This window comes from Erithacus rubecula (genome assembly GCF_903797595.1).
Source record: "Erithacus rubecula genome assembly, chromosome: 25".
NCBI classification, from domain to species: Eukaryota; Metazoa; Chordata; class Aves; order Passeriformes; family Muscicapidae; genus Erithacus; species Erithacus rubecula.
The window spans coordinates 6,803,208-6,830,749 of NC_136677.1; the positions used below are offsets into that span (position 1 = coordinate 6,803,208).

General features: G+C 41.5%; 1 protein-coding gene across 8 annotated transcripts in view; it reads right to left on the reverse strand.

Annotated features, from left to right (window-relative positions):
- Positions 1-27,422, reverse strand: part of APLP2 (amyloid beta precursor like protein 2) — a 49,953-nt gene extending 22,531 nt beyond the window's left edge. For all 8 annotated transcript variants that reach the window (XM_079326685.1, XM_079326684.1, XM_079326683.1 and 5 more), the window contains exons 1-3: positions 27,265-27,422; positions 4,408-4,581; positions 3,055-3,184 (exon numbers count right to left, since the gene is read on the reverse strand). In XM_079326685.1, coding sequence (XP_079182811.1) covers positions 3,055-3,184; positions 4,408-4,581; positions 27,265-27,345 — 385 coding nt within the window. In that variant the 5' untranslated portion in view covers positions 27,346-27,422. The remainder of the gene's footprint in view (positions 1-3,054; positions 3,185-4,407; positions 4,582-27,264) is intronic.
- Positions 27,423-27,542: the final 120 nt, after the last annotated feature.

The window sequence follows — 27,542 nt, forward strand, 5'->3', positions numbered from 1 at the left end:
CAACAGAGCTTCTCCTGGGGCCTGTTTGTTTTTCAATGTGATATCACAGGGGCGCATTCGGCTCTCTTAAGTGGTTTAACAGGGTGTCAATATTCAAAACTAGCCAGCTGACTGGCTGTGCTGGGTCCAAAGGAAGCTGCCGAGGTCCTTGCAGGGAAACATTCCCATGGATCCTGGATTTTTTTCCTTAACTGAAAACCAAACTACATTAAACCATGACAAGGTGCCTTGAGGGTTTGGTATATTCCTGAAGGAGACAAGTCACACCAGCTCTGAAAATTATTTCTGAGAATCTAAAGAAAAAAAGAGCCTCAGGGATTCCAAGATAAAACACTGACCACAAGGTGATCCTGCTGACCCCTAAAGCTGATGGCAGAGTTTATAGTGCAAGTTAATAAATAATTGTTCTTCCATGAAAGGATTGCATAAAGAGATTTCACTCAAATTTTTGTCAAGACTGTGTCTACACCAGCAAGTTTCAAACTACTTAATCACCTATTTTCAAATGAGCTGCATCATACTAAAGTCGCTTCATGCTCTCTGCTGCTGTAACAGCCTGGAAATTTTTATATGCTAAGAGTGTTATCTATGTTTTTCAGTATTTGAGCAAGTCTTATTTGGGTTTGTCTTGATTAAACCATCTGGAAAAAAACAAGATCAACTGCAGTACATTCACCGCCCTAACTGAAACAGGGCTGGAAAATAAAAACTACACAGCCTGAATATTAGAGTACAACCAGAGTCAGCAAATACGCTACATTCCAATATCTAGATAACCACAACCTCACCAGCATTTGGCACCATACAGACTCTACTTTAGTTGGACTTTTTATTACGACTGAGTTTGGTACCAACATGTATGAATTAAGGATTGGAATTAAACGATCATCACTTCCTGTTCTCACCCTGGAAGTCCAGGCAAACACTGACACTGGAATTCAGATGTGAAATTTTCTCCAAGGTGAGCTTTTTCTCTCTTTCTTGCAGATTCAAATGCTGCATTCAGTAATTTTAAAATAAGGAGAGAGCTAGATACTCTCAGAAGACCAGAAAAAGATTTTCAGCCCAAGTGTTTCAAAGCAGCATTCCCTGCACAGATGACCAGAAGCTTTAGGAGTCATTTGTTAAAACTGGAGAAAAGCTTTTAAGTCCAAGACTTTCTCGCGGTCTCCACAAAGTAGGATTCTTTGTCCAACCAATCTTTCACAAAATCTTTTCAAAATATATTTTAAATATTGATTGCATGACCAATTTTTTTGCATCTCTTTACTGCTGATACTAAAAGATCACAGACACATCTACAAAGTACAGAGAAGTTAAATAGTTTAGATTGCCTGGTAATTGAAGACAATGAAATCAAATTACCTTCATCAACCCTTAGCAATTACTTACATTTTAAACTAACAGAGAGACTGCATTTTCCCCATTTTCTTATCTTAAAACAGGCCAGTTAGAATTCTGAGTTAATCTTTCATCCTACTCTACCATCAAAGGTTTAAATGCTTCTGGTAAGACAAGTAAAACTGAACAAACTTTAAAACCAAGAGACTGTGGTTCTGGGGACTGAGGCAGGAGATTCATGGGTTCTTCCCTTCATCTTTGAAATACAAAGGAGCCTTCTTGGGTGGGAGGAAGTTTAAACAGGGTATGGTGACAGGATCCTACCTCAAGGAACTCTCTGCATTAATGTATCAAGGAAAACACAACCAGGAAAGGGAACAAAATCCCAGTTTGACTATAATCCCAGAGAAATGCCTCATCCATTTACAACAAACAATTCGCGAAGTGCTAAAAGACAAAGAAATTTTATAGATACATGTACTCCAGACTTGCAACTCAAATTTGAAAACCAAAGCTGTCACACAGCCTGGGGCCTGCAAGTTATGAACACTATGAAATACACCAATGAAAAACCTGAATAAATAGTTTAATGCTTAACAAATTTGGGGGCAGCGTCAGTAAAATCAGCTTATTTCTCAGCTGGAGAATAGGCTTGCGGAAAGATTTTTTCTAAAACTGATGACTCCTTATAAATCCAGGGATCTTGATTTCATCTTTATTTCTATCAGAAGTTCTCCTTATGATCTTGGTTGTTTCCCAAACCTCAATTTCCACATCTATAAAGACAAGCATCTTTCTCCCAGGATGTGCCCACAATAAATTTTACATTTAATGAAGCGCTTTATGATATTCTAGAGGAAGGCATTACATAAAGGACAAAGTACACACATAGTTCTGCTGCTTTCCTCGTGTTCTCCCATGTCAAATCACACACAGTAACCTGAGATATGGACACAAATTATGAAAACTGGTTCCTACTGAATGCTCCCAGCAATAAGACTCTCCCAAGACCTCTTACAAGTCTCTTCCGGCAGATAATTGAAAAGAAAGCCAACCAGCTGAGACTAAGCTCACTCCTAAGAGCACATGTGGGGCAGTGCAGTGTGACCCACAACCCACAGGTCAGAAGTTACAAGTTAACCAGTTAAAACTCGCTGCCTGATTCCAGTGGGTGGGGAGATTCTGGAAAGCACCATGAAATCCATCACAGTTTATCTCATATTCTTTCACAGTTCAGAATGGGGACAGGGGATACAGCTGCAAGAAAAAGGCCTCTTTGAAACAGCAAAGTTTAAATATAGTCATTGAAACAGAACAGAGATCTCTTGCCAAGACCAAGCAGGAAGCCTGAGCACACTGAGCATTTAAGTCTCCAAGGCAACAAAATATTAAAGCTTCACAAAAATAGGATCAAAGGATTAAATTCCAGTGTCTTTGTGGTACTCAGATACAATAGCCTTCAGGTTTTTATGGCAATTGCAGAGAGAATGGGGATTATTTTTCATGCCAGGCACCATTATTCTACCACAGCTGTTACCAAGCTGCCAATCTGCTCCAGAAAGGCAGAGTACCATCTTGTGGAAAGAAAAACGTTTCAGTGGAATTGTGAAAATGACAACCTGACACAAGTCTTACAAATTGAGTTGTTCTCTCTGTAAGAATGCAGAAGGCAACCCCTTGCTTCTTTCACAGGAATGCTCAGCACACACTCACCCAGACACTTGTAGGGCACGACGATGTGAGTGTGGTCCTTGCACTGCTTCTTGCCACGCTTGCACCAGCTGTCGATGCTGACAGGCTGGTTTGCTTCTACCACGTTGGTGATCTGCAGGTCTGGGTACATCTGGGGAACAGCACACACAGAGAGGTTTCTCTTCAGAAAGGACACAGAATGTGAAGAGCAGCTCCTACCAGAGTATTAAGGCTGATTCTCTACACAGGAATTAGTTGGAGTTTGCACATGGACATACACTCTGCTCTGAATCAAGCTCAGAACAGCTGGAGATGCAAAAAAACTCACACAGGTTTTCAGAAACAGATATGCCACTTGAGGCAGAAGAAAGCCAAGTCAGGGCAAGAGTCCTCACTGGCACTAAGCTGAGAGGTCTGAATTTGCACAGCAGTGGAGGAGGAGCATTTGGATATTTTGGTTTGGAGGAGATGTAGCTGTTTAATTCCTTCTGGAGCAGCACAATACCCCCTGGAACACCAATCATCAACAAACAGTGTGTAGTAACATCTTCAGACTCTCTCACCACTTGTCAAGTTATGCACCCACCTCCTCAGGTTTCCTCATGCCTGGTCCATTTATGATGCATTAATTTGATCCTTATGCCCTGCTCAAGTTCTCAAGTCCAGACACTGACTTCTATTTAGGCTTCTACCACATGAAAAAAATGCAGCCCAAGCCACATCAGTCTTGTAAAACAGTTTTAAAAAATCTTCCAGTCATGGTACATTCTGCTTCTCTCCCATTAAAAAAAAAAACCAAAAAAAAACCCAAAACCATTCCTTGTGGTATTTTACATGCCTGCCACCTCAGAGGAGCAATTAAAGACACTGGTAAAGATCAATATGTTACAGTGTATCTGGAACACACTAGAAGATTATTATATACTTTTCAATAAAGTCTAAAGAGTTTAAAAATACTGACAACTTTGAAAATATTTTTCTAATATTCTGGCTAATCTGAACATGTCACTGAGAACAGTACACAGCTGTATTCTATCTAGAATTTGTGTCAGGTTCCATTTTACAAACAAGGAGCAGATATTGATTAAGCAGCTCAGTGGCAGAACATCCGGATGAAGCTACAAACAGCTGAGATACCTCTGACTTACAGACCAAGGGCCTTCTGTGGCAGTGAGCTGATCTGAAGTAGCTTCTAAATCACACTGCAGTGTCCTCCCTGCTCTTCCTGGACAATAACACAGCAGGACAGCGCAGGGAATTGGACTAGTCAAAAGCAAGCTCATCCCCTGCAGAGTTAGTTTGCTACTGAGCAACTAAATTGGAATCCAATCCCTTCACAGCAGTGAAGATTTAGGATTACACAGAAAATCTCACCTCCTGGCAGTATTGCAGAATCTCCTCCTTTCTTCCAAAGCAGCTCTTGGTCCCGGAAGTGTCAGGTTCCCATTTCCCAGTCTGGATGTTCACATGCATATTTAGCTTGCCACAGAACATGGCAATTTGAGGTTCTGCCACGGCAAACCCTGTCCCAGCATTAGCTGCAAGGGCCTGTGAAGACAAACCAAAACAAAACACCTTGACTGCATTATCTGATCAAAGGCTTAACAACTCAAAGAACCAGGAACCCTCTGGCATCTTCTCAGACAGCTCCTGCTTGATCAGGATATCAGTGGAGTCTTGCAAACTATTTTTTAACAACATTCCTTGAAATGCTGAGCCCACCCCAAGTTTTCACCCACAAAGCATTTGTTTTCCCAAACCCTATTTTTATAATTGAAACAACAACTTATCAAATCCAAGAGTAATTCCCACTGAAAGGCTGCACCTACATGGGCTAAATGAGATGTGTGAAAAACTAATTTAATAACTAATACAAATAACTTTTGGCAGAAGGACCTCTGTGAGGTATCAAGCAGGTATTACTACTACCAATAAAATAACTGCATCCCACAGCAAGAATCCTGCTCAGTGTTAAAAGCTGTGCATTTAACCTAATATCATTGAATATTTGGGATAGAAATACCTAGGATTTTTGCTCCAACATACAAATAAAGATAATTTCTGCTGAATCAGAAAAAACAGCTGTGACAGCCAGCTTCTCAAAGCCTGTTGTATCCCATTAGGTGCACTCTTATGGGGAGCTGTTTCAGATGTGCATTTTGTGCACTTCCCAGACTGTACCAGCAGACAAGAACCTGACAGCCCAGGCCCACATTTGGGGAAACTGCAGACTGATCAATGAAAACAAGGTCAGGGCCCCTTTCTTAAGTCTTGCTGGCTGACCAAAAGAGGAATAAATTAAATTGCAGACTTTTTTTGGGGTTTTTTTGTTGTTTTTTTTTTTTCTGAGAAGACCAAGTGGATGCTGGGAGCTGAACATGCTCTCCTTAAATAACTACTAGCTGATGTAAAACAGAAAGGCATAAGGCAGAAAAAAAACAAAAACAAAAACAAACACAGATGAACTCCAAAAGTTCTTCAAGGTGTTTAGGGGAATATAATCCATTTCAACTACTCCAGATAGAAACAGCAATGCACAGAGTCTGCTGGCCTTAAGCTGATTTCCACTGGCAGGCAACACAAACCCCAGGCTCCCAGTCCTGCCTTCATATTTAACATTTTGTGCACTGAAAAAATGCATGAATTACAGTGGGCACTGTTCATTCCCTACTGCCTGCAGTCCCCCATCAACTCATATCAGTATCTGTATGTTTAAAGGAAATAAAAGAGATAAGAGTAGATTTCAACTGGGCAACTTCTTTGTGCAGCTCTTAGTTACTGGATATTAGGAAAAAGAATAACTCCATTACCATCAGATCATTTCTCCCCCTCCCCTTATCTCTCTGCCTGGAGATAAGACATTTCAACACTCAGTAATTCAAGGATTGTTTAGTGCTGAACACAAGATTAGTGCTTGGGGGAAAAAAACAACCTAAGGAACAAAAGCATAAATTCAAGTATTAAGAGCAGAAAAATGACCCCTTGAGTTTTAAGTACTATTCACCTGCGCATCATTTAAGAGAAACAGTCTTACACAATTGTCTTCTACTTACTCTGACCCTTCCAAACAACAGATGCCCACGACAGCATGTTTTAGCACAGACCACATAGTAATGAAATATTAAACCACATGTAAGAGATGGTAGCATTGATGTCCCAGTATCAAAATGCTGCCAAGTTCACATATATTTTCAAGTTTACTGTGGGTGTATGTTTTTTGCACACTCTGTCCTAAGGAAAAAAGAGCCATGTAGTTCAGGTACAGAAGGAACTCTGAGGAATAGACTGAGGCTGGTAATACGGTTCATTAACTTGCTTCTTTTCAGAAATCAGACTTTTAATAAACATCTTACAAGTGCAGACATTAGCACCGGTGACAGGTCTTGCACCACCCTCCTCCCTGATGCATCTTTTCAGAAGAAAAATGCAAAAGTAGAATGAACCTTCAAAACTCTCTAAACTTGCACAAACTTGTTAAGAGGCCCTTTTTATCTCTCTCCAAACAAACACCACTTGGGTACCAACAACCATTTTCCAGAGAGCACGGAACCTGACATGCTGAAGGAAACAATCCCCAAAACAGTTTTGTTTGATGACAACATTGCAAACACATCCAAGTTCCACCCCTGGAAGAAAAAAAAAAATAATGCAAGATCAAGAACCCAGGAAGCAATAACCCTTGTATGAATACAGGGCATCAAAAGTGAATAAATGTATGTGCTATGATGGCACTGCTGATAGCAGGAATCTGGCTCCTTCAAAGCAAACTTAACAAGGCTGCAGCACAATAAAGGAGCTTCCTGAGCAGGAGAGGTGTAGGCTTCATCGAGATGCAGAAACATGCATAAGTAATCCATTCATCACACCTCTTGCATGAGCAAAACTCCAGTTCAAACACATACCAACCTCCTGAAATCATGACCACCCCCTATTTACATACTGATGTGAGCCAGTGTTTGCTTTTGCTGTCTCTCCAGCTTGCTCTCTGCAAAGGTATCATTCCTCCTTCTTGGATTGCTCACATAGTTTGCATATCAGTCGAGTGCTGTTGCCATAGCTACCAGAACATGCTAAGCCCCAATTCACAGCTAAACAAACAAGACTAATTGCCTGATTTCATCACTTTTAATCAACCACAGAAATCTTCTCTTGAATTGTGCTGTTGGGCGAGTTAATTATCTTTCAGATACACCAGTTGATTCTTTAACCCCAGGACCCTGCAAGGCAAGATTTTTGAGCAATGGGCTTTGATTTTTCCTCCACTGGCAGCCCACTCCAGCACTCATATCAGTTGTTTAATTTAGTACTTTAATCCCATTTTAGTTGTAATGAGAGAATACAGGACCTCCAAACTTCATGGAGGCCACACCTATAACACTCACACTGGAACAGAGAAAAAGGTCATCAACAAGAACCTTGTGGGACCAAGTAACTTTTGGATGTTTCCCACAACTGCCTTCGGTGTATGAAAACTGGAAGCAGATCCCTCAGGCTACACTCAAGCATCACTGCAAAAGGAAGGCTGTGAATCATGTAAACCAGCATGAAGCTTGGGATAAAGCCATGTCCTTAGCTAAGCTCTTTAGTACTTCAGAGAATTCACTCATTCCACATTGCAAAGGGATGAACAAACCGACAGAACATTTTTCTGTGGTAATTTCCCAGCCATAAATGGAAGCAGCTGCTTCTTTTAGTGCTGGGGAGTAACTATTCAATCCCTTAAATAAGCAGCCTGACAGATCGGGAGGGGCAACACACACATGATAGAAGAGAGTTCATCCAGCTGTGTATGTCCTTGCTGAACATTATTTTAGTAGCTATTAAACTATTAATACATACCCATAACATGACAGCGAGACAAACATTATTTGAGAAACGACTGTTACTTTCCTCATTGGAACTTGCATTTGCAAGATGTTTCAGGAGAAACTGCGCTCTGCTTTTTGGTATAATTCTATAATCCAGTTTGCTTTCCAAGACAAAACTAGTTTTTGATTCCATAAACACATAAATCTCTGGCCAGTTTATGTCAGTTAAATTCCTCATTCTGCTATCCAATGCCTGATTTACGATCCTGAAACACTGGAATTCAAGCCCCTAAATCTTCCTGTTCTCTGATGGAAGTGTCTGCCCAAGTATCCTGGCTTTTATTTACCAGTGGCCTCTTCAGCTTGTGACACAGGGTTTGATGTGTGAGCATCACCTACCTGGAGGCCTGGGCTCCAAGGGCTAAAAAGGGCCATATCTGTACTTCCTGCAAGTACACCCCATCGCAAAGGAGGGACACAAGGTTTTAGTAAAATAAAGAATATTTTACATCTACCACTGAAACACAAGCAGTACCTTGTAGTTCCGGTTTATAAAGACCTAAACGTGAAAACCACATCCATGGCCTTTTATTGCCGGGATCTGTTAAACCTCATCACAACAAAACTTACTTCACATGCTGTCCTTACAGCTCCCTATGGAATGTTATTCTGAAAAACCTTCTGGCATGCTGCTGGGGACTTGAGCATTGAAGAGTGATGTGAAGCTTTTCTGTTGTGAAGAGAAGCTGATAATTATAATTCACAGAAATTAATTCCTGAGAGCTTTCCTTAACAGCACAAAGGTATCTGCAAAATAACACATTTAACTAAATTCTGCATTTTCAGGGAGGTCAAACACAACCATAGCCTCATCCATCTGATCAGATTAGCCAGAATGAGCCTTTATTCCAGCAAAACCAGAGTAGATGGGAATGTCAGAAGCATGGAGAGCCTGTGAGGAGAACTTACACCACCCACATTTTCCATTAGGCTTCCTCTGCAACAACACGAGTAGCTCTCTGCATAAAACCGTGGGAGATTAAGCTGTTTTAAGAAACTCCAATCTCCAGAATATATCAGCTGCTGAAGAAAGCTCCAATGGAGAACTGCATTGACTTGGTGGCCAGAGAACAGATCACTGGCAGCTGATGGCATACCCTGCCTTAAGCAACAAAGCAGGGCTCTCTGTAGGATTCTCTACAGGACAGATCCGATTTCCTGTTCCTGAGAACTACATGTATTCCACACTCAGCTGCTGCTACCCTGACCAAAAAAAAAAAAAAAAAAAAAGACAGGCAGCACTTGGAAAGATTACTTGCGCTGTTTGTTTTTAATTAAGCAAAGGCCCTTGAAAGCAATACTGGTTATTAAATCAGGGTCCACGAGAACCACGTGGGACTTCAGAACAGGCTGCTTGGCACTGTCATTCAGACAAACCATGCTACCCATCTTAAATTAAAGGAAAGGAAGACATTTTTCTGAATTTCTGTTTTTAAATTACATTTCCTACTCCGAGCAACTCTGCAAATCTCCCTATGTCAGTGCAATACCCACAGTTATGGAGGATATAAGTTGAATGCTTTCAAGACCACTGAATTCTAACAGTTCCTTTGACACAAAAATGAGCCCTGTTACCTCACCAGCTTTCCTATGAACACAACCCTCTATGGCTGCTGCTCTTGAGTGCACAAGGATTCTAATGTTTTCCCTTTCTGGACTGAAAAATCGCTGTGAACATTTGTGCAGGGACTCAGTTGCCACAGCTGCACCCCCCATATTACTGCTGCCTCCACCTGATGTCCATGGGTCTTTTTCCTTCCACAAGGAGAGGCCAGCCCTTGGGAACATGAAAACTAAGAAGAGCTGCAGTCACAAACTGAAGCTATTGGAAGGAGAACAGCTGGGCTGGCATTGTAAAGCACAGCCATCCTGGATCAAAACATGCCACTGGGCCCTTAAATCTAACATTCACTGCCATGAATGTCACCTGGCAATTAGTGGTCAGTTAGTATTCAGAAAACCAACACTTCAACTAAAAAGTGAGGGAAGTTGGCAGAAGGACTTCACACACAAGAACTTCTGGAAAGAATACTTAAAATTCCCTTGGTTTCTAACTTGTAAATGCAAGCAGAGCTCTCAATTCATGCTTCAAATGTTTTTTCATGCTTTGTTTTCCTTAGCTCTTCTTCCTGCTTTTATTCAGCAGATAGGTGGCTTGAACCCAGGAAGGCTAATGAATGCCTGACACAGCAGGCAGTAAATCTACAGACTAGCAGCTCATCCTAGCTTTATTGCTTTATTTTTTTTTAAATTGCTGATAATTACAATAATGCACATGGGCAGGGGTCCAAGACAGGAAGAATTACTGTCTGCAGGCAGATCTGGTGTGAGCTGATAATACCAGCCTGTGTTTGCTTTTGAATTTAAATGGCAGAAATCTCACTAAAGCAGTCTTTGGCTTGCTTTAACTTGCTGGAAGGGGTGGAGCTCTCATCTGCTTGTCCTTTACTGACTTTTGTGGTAGAGGAGTCTGCACCAGCAGAGTACTGGGAGCCAAGGCAGGAGCTGCAGTGGTAGCTGGGGTGCAGTTTATATTTAGATGCCTTTGTTTACGGCTGACATGAAACCTTGAACACTCGGAAGTTCAGTGACAATAATTCACGTATTTTCACATGTGCCAACAGAAACTGTAGGATTACAAAGACCTGCTGCAGCCTGAAGCATTCCTTACTGCTCTGCACATTCCACTGCCTTTCTACAAGGAAAAGGGGAGATTTCCAAGTACCTTCGACTCATGGGCAGCCTTTTGCCCTTGGAATTTGTACTTAGAAGGTATCAGATTATTTCCCCACCCCCCTCTAGTTTATCATGCTCCGTAAGGGTGTACAGGAGTCGATGGGCACACAATCTGCGTGTGAGGTATTTGCACTGTGAACTGCTGCATTTCAATAGGGAGTGCCACACCGCAGGCAGTGCTGGTGCACAGCTAGGCTGGGGGAGTGGTGATCAACCCCAGGAAAGCCACAACTCAGCACTGCCTCAGCTTCCTGAAACTGCTTGTGTAACATGGTTGCCTTTGGAATCCTCTTTTCTATCCCTGGAGAAACAAAGTTCATAGCAACTCCACTGGAATATTCCCTGAACAAAAGTTACTGTACCCAGAACTGTGTCCTATGAAAAAGATTAATTTCAGGGCCTCAAGCTTTCAAAAGTACAGCTTGGGTGTAATGGTTGGGACTGGGACAGTTTAACACAAAGCTTTCTTAAAAATAAGGGTGAGAGAAGAGGAAAGCACAAACTGATAATCCTCAGTACACAGCACACAGGTAGTTCCAAACAGGTTTAATCAGCCAGGTCGCTTTCCACATGTCACAAGGGCATCAGGGACAATTTCTAGGTTGTGTCAGACAGACACAATCACTGCCACTTCCTTCCCCTTGCAGCAGAACACTGCCACAGCACTATTCAAAGTTCCCTTTTTACAGTGCCACCCTAAGTCCTATTCCAGCACAGGGAGCCAGGCCTATTTAGCACTGGCCTAAACTGAGGCACAAGATCAAGTGACTCCCCCAAGGTCACCCAGCAACAGGCTCAGCTCGGTTTAATGCCCATCTCCTCGCTCCAATCTGTGTCATCACTGCCTCTTGCACGGCCCTACTAATTACTACTTTCCCACATCAATTATTTGGGCATCTGAGGCACAGAGACCCAAGATGTCCTGTTAGCCAGTCAGCAAGTGAAAACTTGAGTGCAAGTTAATGCTTTCACATTCACTAATATTCTACCAAAAAAATGGCCATGGGGCAATTTTGCCTTCCTGGACTACCAGAAGGGAGATCCAAACCAAGGCCTAAGGACAGGAGCTATGACTTAATGGTGTTTGAAAAGTTTAACTCTCAGGTCTTTCTTTTCTGAGCTGACTGTTAATAAGAACCATCACTGCTGATACCACAAAGGCATCACTGAGAGCAGCACATGAGGAGGAGTACTGAAAAATGCTATTTACTAAGTAATTTCTCCATGCTTTGATATGAAAATTCATGCCATCTTAAGACACTTCAGCTACACAAGAATTAGGGAATATAATCACTGTAGTTATCAGGATACAGATTCCATAATGTATAGGAAAGTACATTTAGAAAACCTTTCATCACTTCAAAGCAATCTGTTCAAGGCAAAATAACTCCTGGACTAAAACTCATCCCAAGTCACACACCCACACAAGTTCTCCACTAACTTTCCTAGTGGCCAAAACTGGCAGAAAGGAGAAAGAATAATTTGTTAACATTAGGCAGACAGAAAAATAAACGCCTTACTACTGATTCGAAGTGATTTAGCATTCCAGGAGGCAACAAACCAAAATTCCTTCCTCAAAACAGCATGAACATTTGTTTTACAGATCTTGTGAAGCTCACTGGGAGTTGCACAAAAAAGCCACCACAGGAACCTGTCCACTTGTCTGACCACTAGGCTGACTCCAGATAAAAAGGTTGCACAGATTGTGTTTTTATCTAAAACACAATGATCCAAAAGGCAAGCAGGAAACCAAAGGGCACATTTCAGAGAATTTGAAGTGGCAAGGAAACATTCCTGAGGGGGAAAAAAAGCAAGATAAAAGAAGGATAACAAGCAGGAATGTGGTTTGCAGTGCAGTCTGAGTTTGGTTCAAGTATCCATCCCTTTACAGATGGTTTTCAACATCACAGATTGATTATTTATGTGCACAGACTGCATTTGTTTCTGAACATGATAAAATACTTACTCGGGATTTTCAAGCCCTGCAATTAGGCTACACAGCAACTTCCCAACAGCACACAAGAATGATTCAACAAGTCCTGCTCTGAGCATGCTGGAACTGTGCGGGTCATGCCTACTGCTTTCCACCCCTAAATTCACAATCTTCTGTAAAAAGACCCCAAAACTCAAACCAATTAATCAGTAATTCTGTCCTCCAAACAATTCTGATCTGCAGAGGAAACCATGAGATTTTTAAGTCTTTGCTTTCCAAACCATGGTAAAGACCACCTTTTGAAAACTGGAAATCACAGCTAAAATACAGGGCTGCTTTTGTCCTTGCTGCTGCTCCCTGAGCTCTGCCAAGCTTATGCTGATCCAGACCAAAATTAACAAGTTACCCAAAAAACTATGGAATAGCCTTGCTGTTTCCAGCATAAAAACTGAGGATACTTTATACTTTTTAAGTCCACACAAAAGCACAGATTACTTCTACAAGTTCCAGGTCTATGAAAATAGTCAGCAGGTAATATGTGTTACTGACAACAGGTACTGAGGACAACTCTGGCTCTTAGTAAAACTATTTAAAAATAATAGAAATTGGGATTTTAAACCATACCATCTTTCCATACACCTCCTCCTGTTACTTATTCAGACTTGTTATGGAGCATTGTTCAGGCAGCAGCTTAATGACTGCTCACATACGAAACAAAATCTTTTAAGAACCTTTAATGTCTAGGTGTGCAGCAATCAGTGCTTTAAAGAGATTCCTAAAGTGATGCTATAGCTTTGTTCAGCTCCAGTAAACCAAATCCTTTCCCTTGAAGGAAACTTGAACACTGTGCCAAGAAAGTTTAGTTTATAGTTAGCTGCTCATTAGGGAAAGCTCCTATCACTCACAGAAAAAAATAAATAAATAAACAAATAAATAAATAAATAAATGCAAGAGAATTAACTAGGCAAAACCATCTTAAATTGTCACCAAAATAGTTTTCCATTTTCCTGATTGCAGCCACTTCTGATCCCAGCAATAGAAGTGGTGAAAGGCTGTCAGCTGCCCTCCACTACTGCCACCAAATTGAGAGAGCAAGACCTCAAGCAACAGCAGAATGAAGAATGCCTAGCACCACCCTGGTTAAGTATGGAAGAGGCTGGAGTGCAGGAAGAAGGCTCTCAACAACACTTCTGACTTCCAATGGACCGAGGGCAAAATATTTATTTGCTCATTTTTAAGCTTATCACACACAGCCAACCACTCCTCAGAAGATGCTGTGACTATCAGCAGAATTCAGGCATAAATCTCCCAATTTACCTTCTTCCAAAGCAGAGGACGAAAAATGGACTTCCATCCATTCCGTGGAGCTCAAACATCTGGATTAAGCAGTCTGACACAGGAGAAGTCAAATTACAAAAAGCCTTTTGAAATACCCCAAAATTTGTCAGCAGCAGGGTCACAGAAAATTAAGGACCTCAGCAAGGGCTTAATGTATTTCAAATTTTTCCCACTCTTTAAAAGCAATCCTTAGTAATTTAGCAGCATTTTATTTCTGAAACTCTAACTCATCAGCTCAGGTTTAACAGTCACAGCACTACCCCAAAGCCACGCTTGTGCACAAGCTCTAAAGGACATTAACCAGTTCCTTCACAGGAAGCAGCAGAGCTCTACTTAGAGCAGCTGCCTAATGCTATTAGAAAATTAAGTGGTAATTTATAGAACACACTCAAGATGGGAGAGCTAAGATGCCCATTACTGATTTTGCTGATCCAGAAAGTAAAACTAGCTCCACAGAAGCAAGCCTAGAACCTACAGTATTTCAGGGCTATCACTGCAGAGTATTTGTCTGGGTTCGCATGTCAAACACCTGAATTTCTTACACTGAATTTTATAGCTCTCCACTCTATTGAGCTGTATCAGATTGTGCAGCACTACATGGAAATAAAGCAAAATGAGAGAGGTGATTTTTATCTTTGATGAAATGAGATTTTAACTTGTTAATAGTCTCTCCCAGGTTCCAGTGGAAAGAATTAACCCTGTGTACACTGATAATTTTTTCCTTGATGTTTCTTTATGCATTTTTTGAAACATCTCAAGACAGGGGAGAAAACATGGTTCTTTTCTGTCTGCTCAGCTGAAATATAATTGACCATAACATTAGTGGAAGAATTTACATGCTGCAGCTGCACCCACCTGATGGTCAGGTCCTCGATGAGCTTTAAGTAATTTGACACTTCACTGAGGGCTTCTAAGCACAAAGCCATCAGGTGCCGAAAGTTTTATTTCCAAAGGAGGAAGCAAAAACTGCCTGTTCTGCAACAGCAAGGGAAATCGCTCTCTGAAAAAGAGCAGGCAGAACAGTTTTAGACAATCTTGTTATGCCTTAAAGAGGCACTATCCAGTGAGAACCTCCATCACTTCAACTGATATTCCTCTTCAAGGTCTCTGAACATACTGGTGTTTTTTGATTTGTTTTTCAACCCTCTGCCTGGGCTGTCCAGATCAGCTGGTTTTTTTGTTTGATTTTTTGTTTGTTTTTTTTGTTTTGTTTTGTTTTTTTTGTTGTTTTTTTTTTCTGTATAAAGACCAGCTGGAAGAACTGTAAAGAAAACTGTGAAGATATGTTATTTTGAACATAAGCATTCCAAACAATTTTTTATTTTCCTGCTTGGAAAAGGCTATCAGGCAGGGAAAGAAGCACCTATTGACTTTTATTTAGAGATGCTTTTCCTTCACCTGCTCAGATGCTCTTGGAAGACACACTTGAATGAAAAAGAAATAAACGGTCAGCCTTTCAAACCAGTTTTGCTTTCCTTGACCCCACAAGCAGACAAGGACAGCAATGGAAATGCTGACTTAACATACCCAATCCAATTGCTGGGACAGTGATTGGAGGATAGATTGATCTTCCTATTGATGTAACTGGCCACTCACCATTTTCCTACCCATGGGCTGAGTCATTTCAGCAGCGCTTTCTCAAAGTCAAAGGACAAAAATGTTGCATAAAGTTCTACCCTTGGGGAGTGGTGGTTTTATGTTTCACTGGCCAACTTCAGACATGGCCCACTAAGGTTTTAATTCAGAAACCCAGGTATGCACATATCTCAGCTGCAAATATTAACTTTGCCAGAATCTAGCAAATCCCTGATGTGGATTAGTCCCACAGAATCTATTCAGATGTCTCAAATCATAAGAGAATAGCACACCAGAAAGCTATGCTAAAATCATAGCCTGATGATGCAACAATATTAGACAGCCAGAAACATACCTCATTCTAATATTCTTACTTTGGACATCTTACCAAAAAAAAAAAAAAAAAAAAAAAAAATCACTTGGAGCCCAAATGAATTCCTTATCAGACCATGTTTTAATTATCCTGGAGGTTGCCTCTCCCTGCACAATTCCCAGCCCATCTGGACAGCAGTGGGACCAGTACTGCATAGATGTGTGTTATGAGGCTGGGAACATTCTGAGAATATTGCACTGAGAACTTTTGTATCTCACTGTAGTACCTGTTAAAGGAGGAAAACAGGTTTTGCAACCAGTACAAAATGGATTTGTGGGTGTCAAGGCTGCATGGCAACTCTACAGCCTGGACAACAAAGGCAAATGAAGCAACTACTCAGGCACACAATTGCATTAGAGCCTGTCCAAATTTTCATAGTTATGCCTGTCAATTAAAGGATGTGAATGTTAACCCAGAGAGGCTGGAATAAATAAGAACAGTCATCTGCTTTGGGTTGTTCCCAAAGTTAATCCACTGCAGGAAGCATCCTAACAAATAGTGCCAAACACATCCTTTGGAGTGGCACTCAGGAGTCAAGTGAGGCAGATGGGAACAACTACCCACTCAAACACAGCAGAGAAAAATGAAAGGAAAAAAGTGTGTCCACAGACAGCACTAGGCCAAGCATTTCCATATGCAAACTAAGCACTGGTTTCATCTTTCTGTGATATGAGCATTTCAAATCTGGCTCAAGTTAAAGATGTTGCCATCCTGATGCATTCCAACAGATTGTATTACTCCAGTATGTTCAGTCTGTCCACATCTTTACTTACAGGACATTTGGTATATTTGACAGCTTAATGACTATTATAATCCTCTTCATCAGTGAAGAGCATCATCCTGGACATGCTGTAGACAGAGACTGTGAGATGGATGCTGCTCAGAGACCTGTGTGACCTATCTGAAGAGCCACTCCAAAGCACAGCAGTCATTCCAAAGCAAATCACAAAACAAAAAGAAATCTCTGCTTGATCTGGTATATCTAAAGCTTGCTGTTATAAACAGTGAAAATATCAAAAAGCCCTCTTTTATGGCCTGAGTAACAGCTTACAGCAGGTCAGCAGCATCCTCTTTAAAAAAAGACAAAGGACTCTTATTGGCAATGCATTTCCAAGTCGACACAGGAAAGAGCTGCTGAAAGTTTAGCACATGAAATCCATCTTTGCTAATGGCACTGTCAGCTGCGCCTAAATGTTTCTCATACCCCCAGTTACAAGATCAAAATAAATGGAAGAATCACAACCTAAAAAATAAAATAACAGAAGATTATGAGTCAAGTTATCAGCCACCTAAATAATGAGGAATAATGATTCGGATTTTTGCAAAAATCTTAAAAGACTGTGCCACAACCTCAAAAATCCAATCTGAAACTAAGAACAGCAAAGAAAATGAAGTAAAGTCATCTTTGCTTTTGCCTGGAGTAAAAGGCCATTTAGGGTCTTGGAAAGCAGTGTTCCTCATGTCTTTGCTATGGCACACATGAAGCTTGCAGACCAAAATTTTCCTAGGTGTCTCCATAATATTCTTCCTTGGAGCACCCAGTTTAGGAGTTAACACACACACACCAGTAAAAGTATGACAGTGGCCATTTCAGAACAGCACTGCTCCTGAAATCCAGAGGCATCTATTACAAAAGGACTACAATGCTGCATTCTACTCAGGGCCCTGCAGTGAAAGAGGGAATTAGCATGCTGTAGATGCTCTGTGGAAGGCCTCCCATATAGTTATACTTTGAAAAGTATTCTCCTCATCACACTAATTCCCATGTGAAGCAAGTTGCAAAAGCTTGCTCAGTAGAATGGAGTGCAACAAATCCATCCAAAACCAGGAATTTCAGCCTCAACTTCAAAATGCCTTTTGTCTATACTGCGGATTTTAGATTTAAACAAGTTCGAAAAAAAATTTCCTGCCATTTAAAAGGCCTACTATGCAAGGAATCCAGCTCTTCTAGCTCCTCTTCCTGACAGCCAGGATGCAAAGGGAAAGACCTGTCATGCAGGGAGAGATCAGCTGGTTTATGCTTATTTCTTTGTCTCTTAACCTGAGAAACAAAGATATACTCTGCAGCAAGATACAAGGATTAAAAATTAGGCATTAATTAAAAATTCTGTGCCTAAAACACAGAACTATGGATTCAAATACAGGTAATATCTTGGAGTCTATAAATTAAGAGTCTCTCTGAATTTTTCACAGAGAAATCAATGCAGGGAATGAATTAAAACTTTTGGATGGGTTAAGTATGTTAAACCACTCACACATAAAGTAGAGGTTTAAGTTTTAGAATAAGCAAGCAAGCAAGTTAGTTTTAAGCACTTTTAGAGAGTAAAGGTCTCAGATACCAGTGAAGCCCGAGTTCTAGTGAAGGTTGAAAAACATAGTCCTAGATACCAGTCTTTCCATAGAGGCTCCAGGAACATAGTTTTAAACATAATAAAACTATAGTAAGAATATTGCTTACATTTTTCAGATGAACAACATAGACCATATGCATAGCTTATATGTAAACTAACTGGCTTGCTAAGAAACTAGAATTCTAATAGGTTAAGAAAAGTTTCAAGTTTGTGTCTTGAGCTTGTTGGGAAGTTTGTATTTAAGAATCTATACACTGGAGAGAGATTTGCTTTTTGCTTTAGTCTTTTGCTTTTGTTCCTGCTCTCCTCACCGCCATCACCATCGCCCAAAGAAGACAGGAGCTGCCACAGCAACATCAGCCCTGCTGGGATCTTCGGGAGTACCTTCTGCTTCTATTTGGGACTCTATACCAATGCTTTAGCATGGACTTGAACGCTTTTGACTCTTTGCCCTTCGAGACTGATGTGTCTCTGCAATAAACAACTTTACAGCAACTAATAGCTGCTTGGCTCTTGAAAGAAAACAACCACAACCCAACAAACGGTGCCCTGAGTACCAGTGAATTAACCAACAGTAATAGATTTCAGCTCTTGTGATTAGTGCAAGTCCTCACTCACAAACTCGAACTTGCATACCACGGGAAAAAAAAGAAAAAATGCACAAGCACAGAGGCAGAAGGAGATGGACTGAACAGGTTACAAGCAGTGATCCAGCTCACAAAACCAGCTGTGGACAAGGCAGGGATACAGCAGCACAAACCCTTCCATCACATCCAGCCTTTGCTCTGGCAGGTCATTCATCTCTGCCTTAGCTATTGGGAAATTACTTCCGAGAAAGCGGTTGTGCCCTAAACAGGGCATCCACATACTGACTGGCTTTGTTGCAGGGCAAGTATTGATGCAATTTGAACAAGACAGCATTTATCAGGAGTGACAGGGGCAGAAACATGCTTTTTTTTTCCCTTGTTTCCCCAGTGTCTCTTGCAGTGACATAATGCTCTGCCTCAAGCCCAAACTTCACACACCCACAGGAGCACCACAACTTCATTCTGAGACCCCCCTCAAGAATCCCCTCAGCCTTTCCTGGGATTTGGCTCTTGCTCAAGAAAGCCACAGCATCATGTCCATCCATGCCCAAAGGCTGAGCTCTAATATATCAATACACTGCAAATGCAAAATCTCAATTTTTTTGGCTGGTTACCAAGGGAAAACGTTCTCCACCGCCTGACATTTCCATCACTGAGGCTCTACTTAAAGCCTCTGGAAATTAAGTGGTTATTGAAACCCTGCAACTCAAACTACTTATAGGCACTTAAATCTTATCCCAAGTCCAAATGGGAGCTGCAAGCCTCCTGCTCCATCCAAGAGTAATAACTGTTTTTCACGATAACATGCACCCTCAATAATTTCTCAGTCTCCTTATTTCCTGGCAGGCAGCACATTTCAGCCATGCACAGCACTGCTGTACCCTGCATTTCAGAATTCATCCTTGACCAAGGCTGCTAAGGCAGGCTCAGTGCTCTGCTTGGATCCTGATACCCTTTCACTCTTCTTTAGGGTTTCTAAATGTGTTTGTGACCTTGCAGCACAAAACAAAACACCTATCAAATTCAATTTCTTCAGTGAGGACTTTGACAAATTATGCAGAGAAAGACTCATGTTCAAATGCCAATACACTCTCTGGGAACACCGACCACAGATTTGAATCAACATTTTGCATTTAATCTTTTGAGATGAAGACATATGAGATTAAAGCAAATCTGCCCCTCTCTATTTCAGGCCACAGATACTGTAAGACAACCAGTGTAAGAAGCCAACCAATGCTTGGTATTAGTGAATTATCCTAATTCACGTAGATTCCTCTAGGTCCATTTTTGGCAAGTTACTAGGCCTGATATGAACGACAGAAGATTAAAAACTGATTAAAAAAAAAAAAACAACTAAACTTAGACCAGGCAATGTGTCATGTCAAATCCAAAACCATATAGAGAATTTGGTGATTAAAAGCTTTATGCTAGAGGATACCATACATCTAAGCAGAGACAACTTCTGTTGTGAATATGCAATCCAAATCCTCTTGGAATCTAATAGGAGAGCATAATATTTATTGTAACAGATGGTATGGCTAAGATTTTTCTTTTTGTTGCTGTCACTTCACACTATGCAATGACATCATAACTCGTGGGATTCATCAACACAAAATCCAAAAGAAAAGGAACAAAGCTTTTGGCAGGGAGCTGGAGCTAAAAATAACATAAGAGCCTTTAAAGAAAAAGCCCCGAAGATTAAAAATGCAAATAATTGGGTTTTGATTTAAGCATCTCAGTATCGAATTTAGCATAAGGCAACTACTGGAAAATACCAAGTAGTTTGCTAAACCTATGCTTCATCTCTGCAACATCATCATCAGATGAAGATTTTTGAGTTCACCTCACTGGCTCCATTTAGAGCTTTGTGGTGACAAGTTAAAGAACCCAAACATAATATCATGAGAAAATGCAAGTCCTGCCATAGTATAGTGTCAACAGAATAATAAAATTCTCACTAATACAAGAATTGAAAGAAAGCAACCCCCTGACCCACACCTCAGAACATATCAGACATCTGAAACTATAACCAGACAATGTTGGAGGAAAGGAGACCTAAATGACAACACGAATTTTCAAGGTTAAACACTGCTTTAATTTCAACATGAAGTCATCTGTAAGGACATGATAATTAACCACTCTTAAATAGAAATTTCACTGAGTATCAACCTGCTGTTAGGGTCAAGTGAAGCACAGCCCCAGCCAGCTCAATGTGCCCGTGAGTGTCTGCCTATCCCTGTCCTTGACCTGGATCAAAATAGACTTTGCACCACTGTAATTTTGTTAGAGAGAAGCTTACTGTATGAAATTACCTAAATGCATCCTTGTCACAGAGCCAGAGCCTGGATCTGAATGCTGAGGCATGTTTATCATCTGCTGCACCTCCATGCACAATACCATGGGTCGGTGACACTGCCAATAGCTGTAAGACACCAATGACTCAGTGCCTCACCCTGAAGCTTCTCCAGCACAAATAGGAACCAAGGCACAGCTCCCACCTTCTGTGCGTTTTGTTGGGTTTTTTCAGGCAGCATCTAAGTTATGCTGGCAATTTTAATGCCCTTCATACTTGGTACTTTGAAAAACTTGAGCTCAAAGTCATCATTTGATAATGATTTTCCATTAGTCTCAAGTCATAGTGCAAGCACATCCAAGACAAACAATAATTGACTTGTCTTCTCCATAAGCTTCTCTGAAGCTCCCACGCTGCATGGAGTAACAACTTCAGATCCTGCTTCATCAACTGAAGGCCTTGTCTAGCCACAGCAATTTACCCCACAACTCAACTGTGCAGGAAATCCTGGCACTAGAAATAACTGGTGGGACTTTCCAAGGTAGAGAGGAGGAATCCCCCAAGAAAGCACGGGCAAAGAAGAACAGACTAAACTGATCTGCAGGTTGAGAACTAAAAATTCCCTCAGACCACTGCTAACAGATGTTACTGCACAACCCAACAGTCATCGTGAGAAATAAGTCATCAGGGAAAAAAACCAGCTCAAGTGAAGCCACTATCACTACAGTAAATACACCAACATCAGGAGAGCCCAGCTGCTCCAGTCCTCACAGGCTACTGGGCCATCTTGCCAGGAGAGATTGCTAAATCAAATGAATACATATGTATGTACATGAACCAGGCTGCCTGTAGCAGAGAACAAAAGGATTTCTGGACCATGCTTTAACCAGCAGTGAGTTTCCCTCAGGAAACAGAGTACCAATGTGTGATTTGACTTCCCATTGTCACCAGTGAAATGGAATGTGAAATAAACCACCAAATGCCACACAGAGTAGCAGCATTTGAATGTGCACATTAGTTATGAGTGGCTAGGAAGCTACTGAAGATATAAACCAAAATTAAGGTCTGCAATACATTAATTTGTCCAAGAGCATTATCACAGCAGGAAAACACGACAACAAGGAGTTAGAACTCAATTTAGTTCATCTACAGGTTGATCTTTCAAGAATAAGGAGTACATCCTTCTCCCCACTGGCTGTACAGAAAACATCCCTGTAATACCTCCAAATGAAGAGCTGGTAAGCAGCTTAGCCACATGTGCTCCTGATCAGGTGGACACCTGATTACATAAAACCAAGCAGGCTGGGCTTGGCCGCTAGAGAGATTAGTTTAACATAATTTGCAGAACATTGGTGTTTCGATCACTCATCTCAGGTTGGAACTTAAAACTCCTACAAATGCACATAAAGACAAGATCTTGCATTTTAAACATCAATGCTTCAGAGCAAGCATATGGACATTTAAAAGCCAGGCTAAAAGGTAGATTTCACTCCCGTATTCTTTGGTACATGGGTTTTCCACATTCTCACATAAGGCAGTGTAGCTTAGAGAACACTCAATCACAAGTATATATTTAACTCCAACTGAGAAGCAAGATAGAGGTGAAAGCAGTAAACCTAGTGCTGAACAACCTAAAAAAAAAAAGTGCCATTCACAAGCCAGATCTCCCTGTGAAATGTGTGTGCACATATATACATACATCTCCCTGCTCACAGCTGCAGGAATTCATAAATTAAAAGAAGTAAAATATAATGTTAAGAAATTGGTCTCAAAGAAAACCCCAGCCAAATTATGTCTCCCACAATGCACTCTTCCCTGTGCACTGCCCCTCAGGAATGAGAGTGCTGCTCCTACAGCACCAACCCTGAATTACCACTTGTCCTATATAAGTTACAGTATTAACAGGCTAAAGTTCTATCCTATTGTATCTCAGGAGGAGCCATCAACCTTCCCACACCAAAAAAGCATGTAATTTTGGTTAATTCACAATAAAGAGAACCTGACAATTTACTCCACTCACATCTTCCTTCTTACTGCTTTATAATTCACTAGTAAGCACACAATAAGTATATATCTACATATATGTATATATATATATTTACATATGGAAATGTAGATATATATATCTACATAAAGAAAAATTTTAAGTTTGCACAATATTGTCAACACATTTCTCCCCACAAACCTGAGACTTACTGGCACCTATAAGAAAAAGCTGAAAAGGAAAATATCCAAAGGCAAATTATAAACTTATAATAGCTGATGCATAGTCACAGAGCCCTAAGTACTCCATTTAAGATACCTAGCAAGTAAAACCTGTGGTAGAGATGACATTTCACTGTGAAAAACTCACTGCAAGTAGAGAAAGCAGAACATGTGCATAATGGGTGCAGACAACAGCTTGGGGGGGGGGGGGGAGGAAGGTGTAATCTTGCAAGTTGTTCCAGTACAGCTCTGAATTAAGAGCCTCACCAGAACATTTTTTAGGCTATTGTGAGTATTCAAGGCCTTCAAATTAAGAGCAAGCATCATCTTAAATAAACACCATGTTTCAGAGGTGCTGACTGCCTGAACTTAAAAACAATGACCCCAGTTTTTACTGAACAGAAGAAGAACAAGAGCAAGAGTCTGAGAGATTGCATCAATTTTGAAAACCTGAGGAGTTAAGGAGCAAAATATGAAATGCCCAAGTGTAGAGAGGAAAAGGCTTTGCCTTTAACAAGAAATAGTTGGGCATGGTGTATTTCTCTTCTACTTTCAGCTGAGGAACAAGGCTTTGGGTTAAGTGCATGTGTAGAAGGTGATGCGCAGTCAAAGTAACTGATGCTTCCAAGATTGAGCCCGAACACCTCCAAAAGACACACACAGAGGTAAAAGCAAGGCACATCTAGAGAGAAGCACAACTGGTGCAGAGCACAGGGAACTGCACTAATACTCCCCTGCACTTCCAGGCACTAGAGGAGCAGCAGTGTGTAATTATAATACAGCTAAAGCCACTTACAGAACAACTTTTGAATAACCTGCATGTGATCCAATGACCACATGAACAAAAAAGTCATTAAATACCTGGTACAGCTATTAATGCCTAAATAAATTTAACAGAGGTAAAACAAGGAGAGCTGAAAGCATCCTCCAAAAAGGAGCACTTACCTTCATTTGCCATCCTACAATGCAGCAGAAAATCCAGAGCCTTTCTGCAGAATCAGATTTGCTTTATTTCCATACCTTTGCTTCAAAGAAGCTTATTGAAGCTTAGAAGAGGCACTGCATATAATCACTTTCACAGGAAGCTGCATTTCCTAACACCGGGAAGCAAAGTTTTAAGAACTGAGAGCAAACTAAAGGCCACAGGCTCGAGACTGGAATTTTCCTGAGCTGTTTCTGCTCAGGACTCAAACACCAAAGTGGAAATTTCCTTAGGTGGAGTTCTTTGTTCAACACAGCAGGCAATTAGAAGTCCCCAAGGTATGCAGAAATGGCACAAGGCTGATATTTTTGTCAGGGAGAATTTAAGCAGTACAAGACAAAAATAATGATACGAAATTCTGCTGCAAAACACATCTTTTTTTTTTTCCTTCCCTGAAATCCTGGTGATTTCAAGTAGGCAGGCAACAGACATTAAGCACACAAGAGAGAAAAACAACAAACCTTATTTTTAAAAAAACAGAACAGTATCAAGTCTGCATTGCCTTAGATCTGATTACACAAAAAGGTCAAGTAATAAAAAAAACTTTGCACCTTCAAAAAAGGCCTTGAGGGCACAGCAAAAGCAGTTTCTCATTGGAATACAGATCTAATTAGCATTTATTTTCTTTTTCCAGCTGGCATCAGTGTTCTGTTTGAGTTTCTTGGGGACTTCACAAGCAACAAGCAAAATTCAGACACATACTGCTATGGAAACACATTAATTGCTGGGATCCATGACTTCTCTAAATGCTTCCATTCATACTCATCTGGAAGAGAGACTGTCAGAGGTTATCAGCCATCCCCACACTATGATATGAAAGGGAGACTGACTGTCACCAGCACCAACTATCGGGAACACCCTAGAGCATCAAGAGTTCGGATACAACAATTTCAGAGAAAAAAATACACTGCCACTCCCCTTGCTGTGGATAGGACAGAAAGAAAAAACAGATTGTAGTTGATAAGAAGATTACTGGGCATTCCAGGGACAGGGAATGGGAGCTAAGATAATCAAGAGACAGAAAATCTACCTAGTGGAACAGTGCCAATCCAAATGAACTAATAATTGCAGACATTGTTGCATGCTTTCCACAAATTTCAAATGACATCTTGATTATTGAAGAAAATCAATTGCTTGCATATTTTTCATCACATTATCTGATAAAATCCAGTAATGACCACAGTGTAAGACCCAGAACAGAACCATTTACTTCTCAGGCTCGGCAGCAAGAGCTGTTCTTGAGCAAATCTGACAGCAACAAGCCTTGAGAGCTGCAGTCCCCCCATCGACAGGACAATGGGAGAGGATGCAGCAAAAATAAGGATTCAAATGCCACAGTTGACATTTTATGTCAGCAGACTAAGGCGGCTATCATGCCTTTAGAGGATGCAAACTGAACTGCAGGAACGCTTTCGTTTTAATCCTTCTCAAAAAGGTCAGTGAACCCCTCTCTGGGCTTGCTGGCCCTCCTGGACTGTCAAGGTGTGACACGGCTGCTCTCCCTCTATGCCTGACCTGGGACGGGCAAAACCCAGGATTTGTTTTATCACACAGACACCAGATATTGGAATAAAATGACAGCTAGATTTATTTTCCAAACTGGTTTTTGATGGCACATGTCCCAAAGCAGCGGATTCCAGAAATGATGTGCATAGCAGCCAAATTTGTCTCGGATGTACGAGAGGAAGTGACCTATAACTAGAGGAGTTGCCAAACAGGTGCAAGAGATGTGATCAGCGGCAGCCAGGACACTCCCCTGCAATCAAGGCAATGCCAAGGAACCTGATCTGGGCATTAGCTCTTTGCCCTCAGAGCAGCTCCACCATCCTTCCTGTAAGATAACCTCCACACGAATTGTTCCACAAACAGTTATCAACCATGTTCCACTGATCTACAGAAATTTAAACAGAAGGATTGGAACAAAGTATGTGGGATACTATTCCTCAATAGCAACCAAACAAGCAGAAATCATGGACTAGACCAATTCTATACAACACACATTAAAAAACCCAAGAATCACATTTACTGCGAGTTAGGAATTACCACCAGTTTAGAGCTTTGGAATTTTGCATCACACAGAGGTAGATGTTCTACTTAATCAACCTTGCTATAATAGCCACAAGCCTGTTCTTTATCCAGCCCTAAATAACCCAGAACCTCCACAAGACAGATGCAGCTGTTTTGCAATTCCAAACAGCATTCAGACCTAGATTATTAAACTCTACGTACCATTTCTGAAGCTCAGCACATACTTTGCTCCTTGTTTTGCTCCATCCCTCTAATAAGACAGATTATAGTGTCAAGCTTTTAACCGTACAAGATTTTCTCCTACTCATCTTGTTGTCTGGAGAGCTAGATTACACCAAGATTTTGGATTTAGAATAAAGCTGGAATTCTCTCTGCCCAGTTATTTTAATCTATGCAAACACAATACGCATTTTGTACATACAGAAGTATTATATACTCGTATATGTGTACATATATATACGCACACAGATCCCTACGGGCATCTAAGCCATTTCTATATGAAATGCACAGCCTTTATACTCGGTCGAAGCATCTTCCCCGAAAGCCGAGGTACCAGTTCCAACCCAAAAATTTATTTTGGATCCATCAGCAACCAAATGTATTCGTTTAATCGAGGTTTTTCTCTTGGCAATGGTTCTCTAACAGTCTTCTAAGCTTCTGGACGCATCTGAAGCTAGCCACTCCTGCTCCCGTGCCAAGAATGCCGAGGTCACGTCCCCAAGAAAACAGCCCCAAGCATCCCGGTGAGACGGAGCTCCCGTCCAGACGAACGGCCTGAAGGACACGGCTTTCCCGAAACCACGGGTAATACACCAACTCACCACCCCGGGAAGGTCTCGACGAAGCTGGACAATCTCCAGGAGGCTCCACACCAGCAGAAACACCCCGAAGTCCCCTTACCTCCCGCAGGCACATCGGGTAACCCCGGGGAAGCCCTGCCCGCCCCCGCACCCCCCACACACCTCGATGTATCCGGCGAGCGCGGCCGCGGGCCCGAGGAGCGCCAGGAGCAGCAGAAACGCAGAGCTCATCGCTGCCGCCATCACCCGCCGCCGCCCGAGCGCAACTGCGGCCGCAGCGCCCCCGCGGGGACCCGCCTCGCCAGGCCACACCCCTGCCTTGAGTGACAGCCGCGCGCACCAATCGGGAGGCGGCTCGTAGCCGCACCCCAGCCGCTTTATCAGCCTATGGGACGAGGCGCACGGCAGGGTCCGCCCCCCGCAGGGCAATGGCTGCCGGG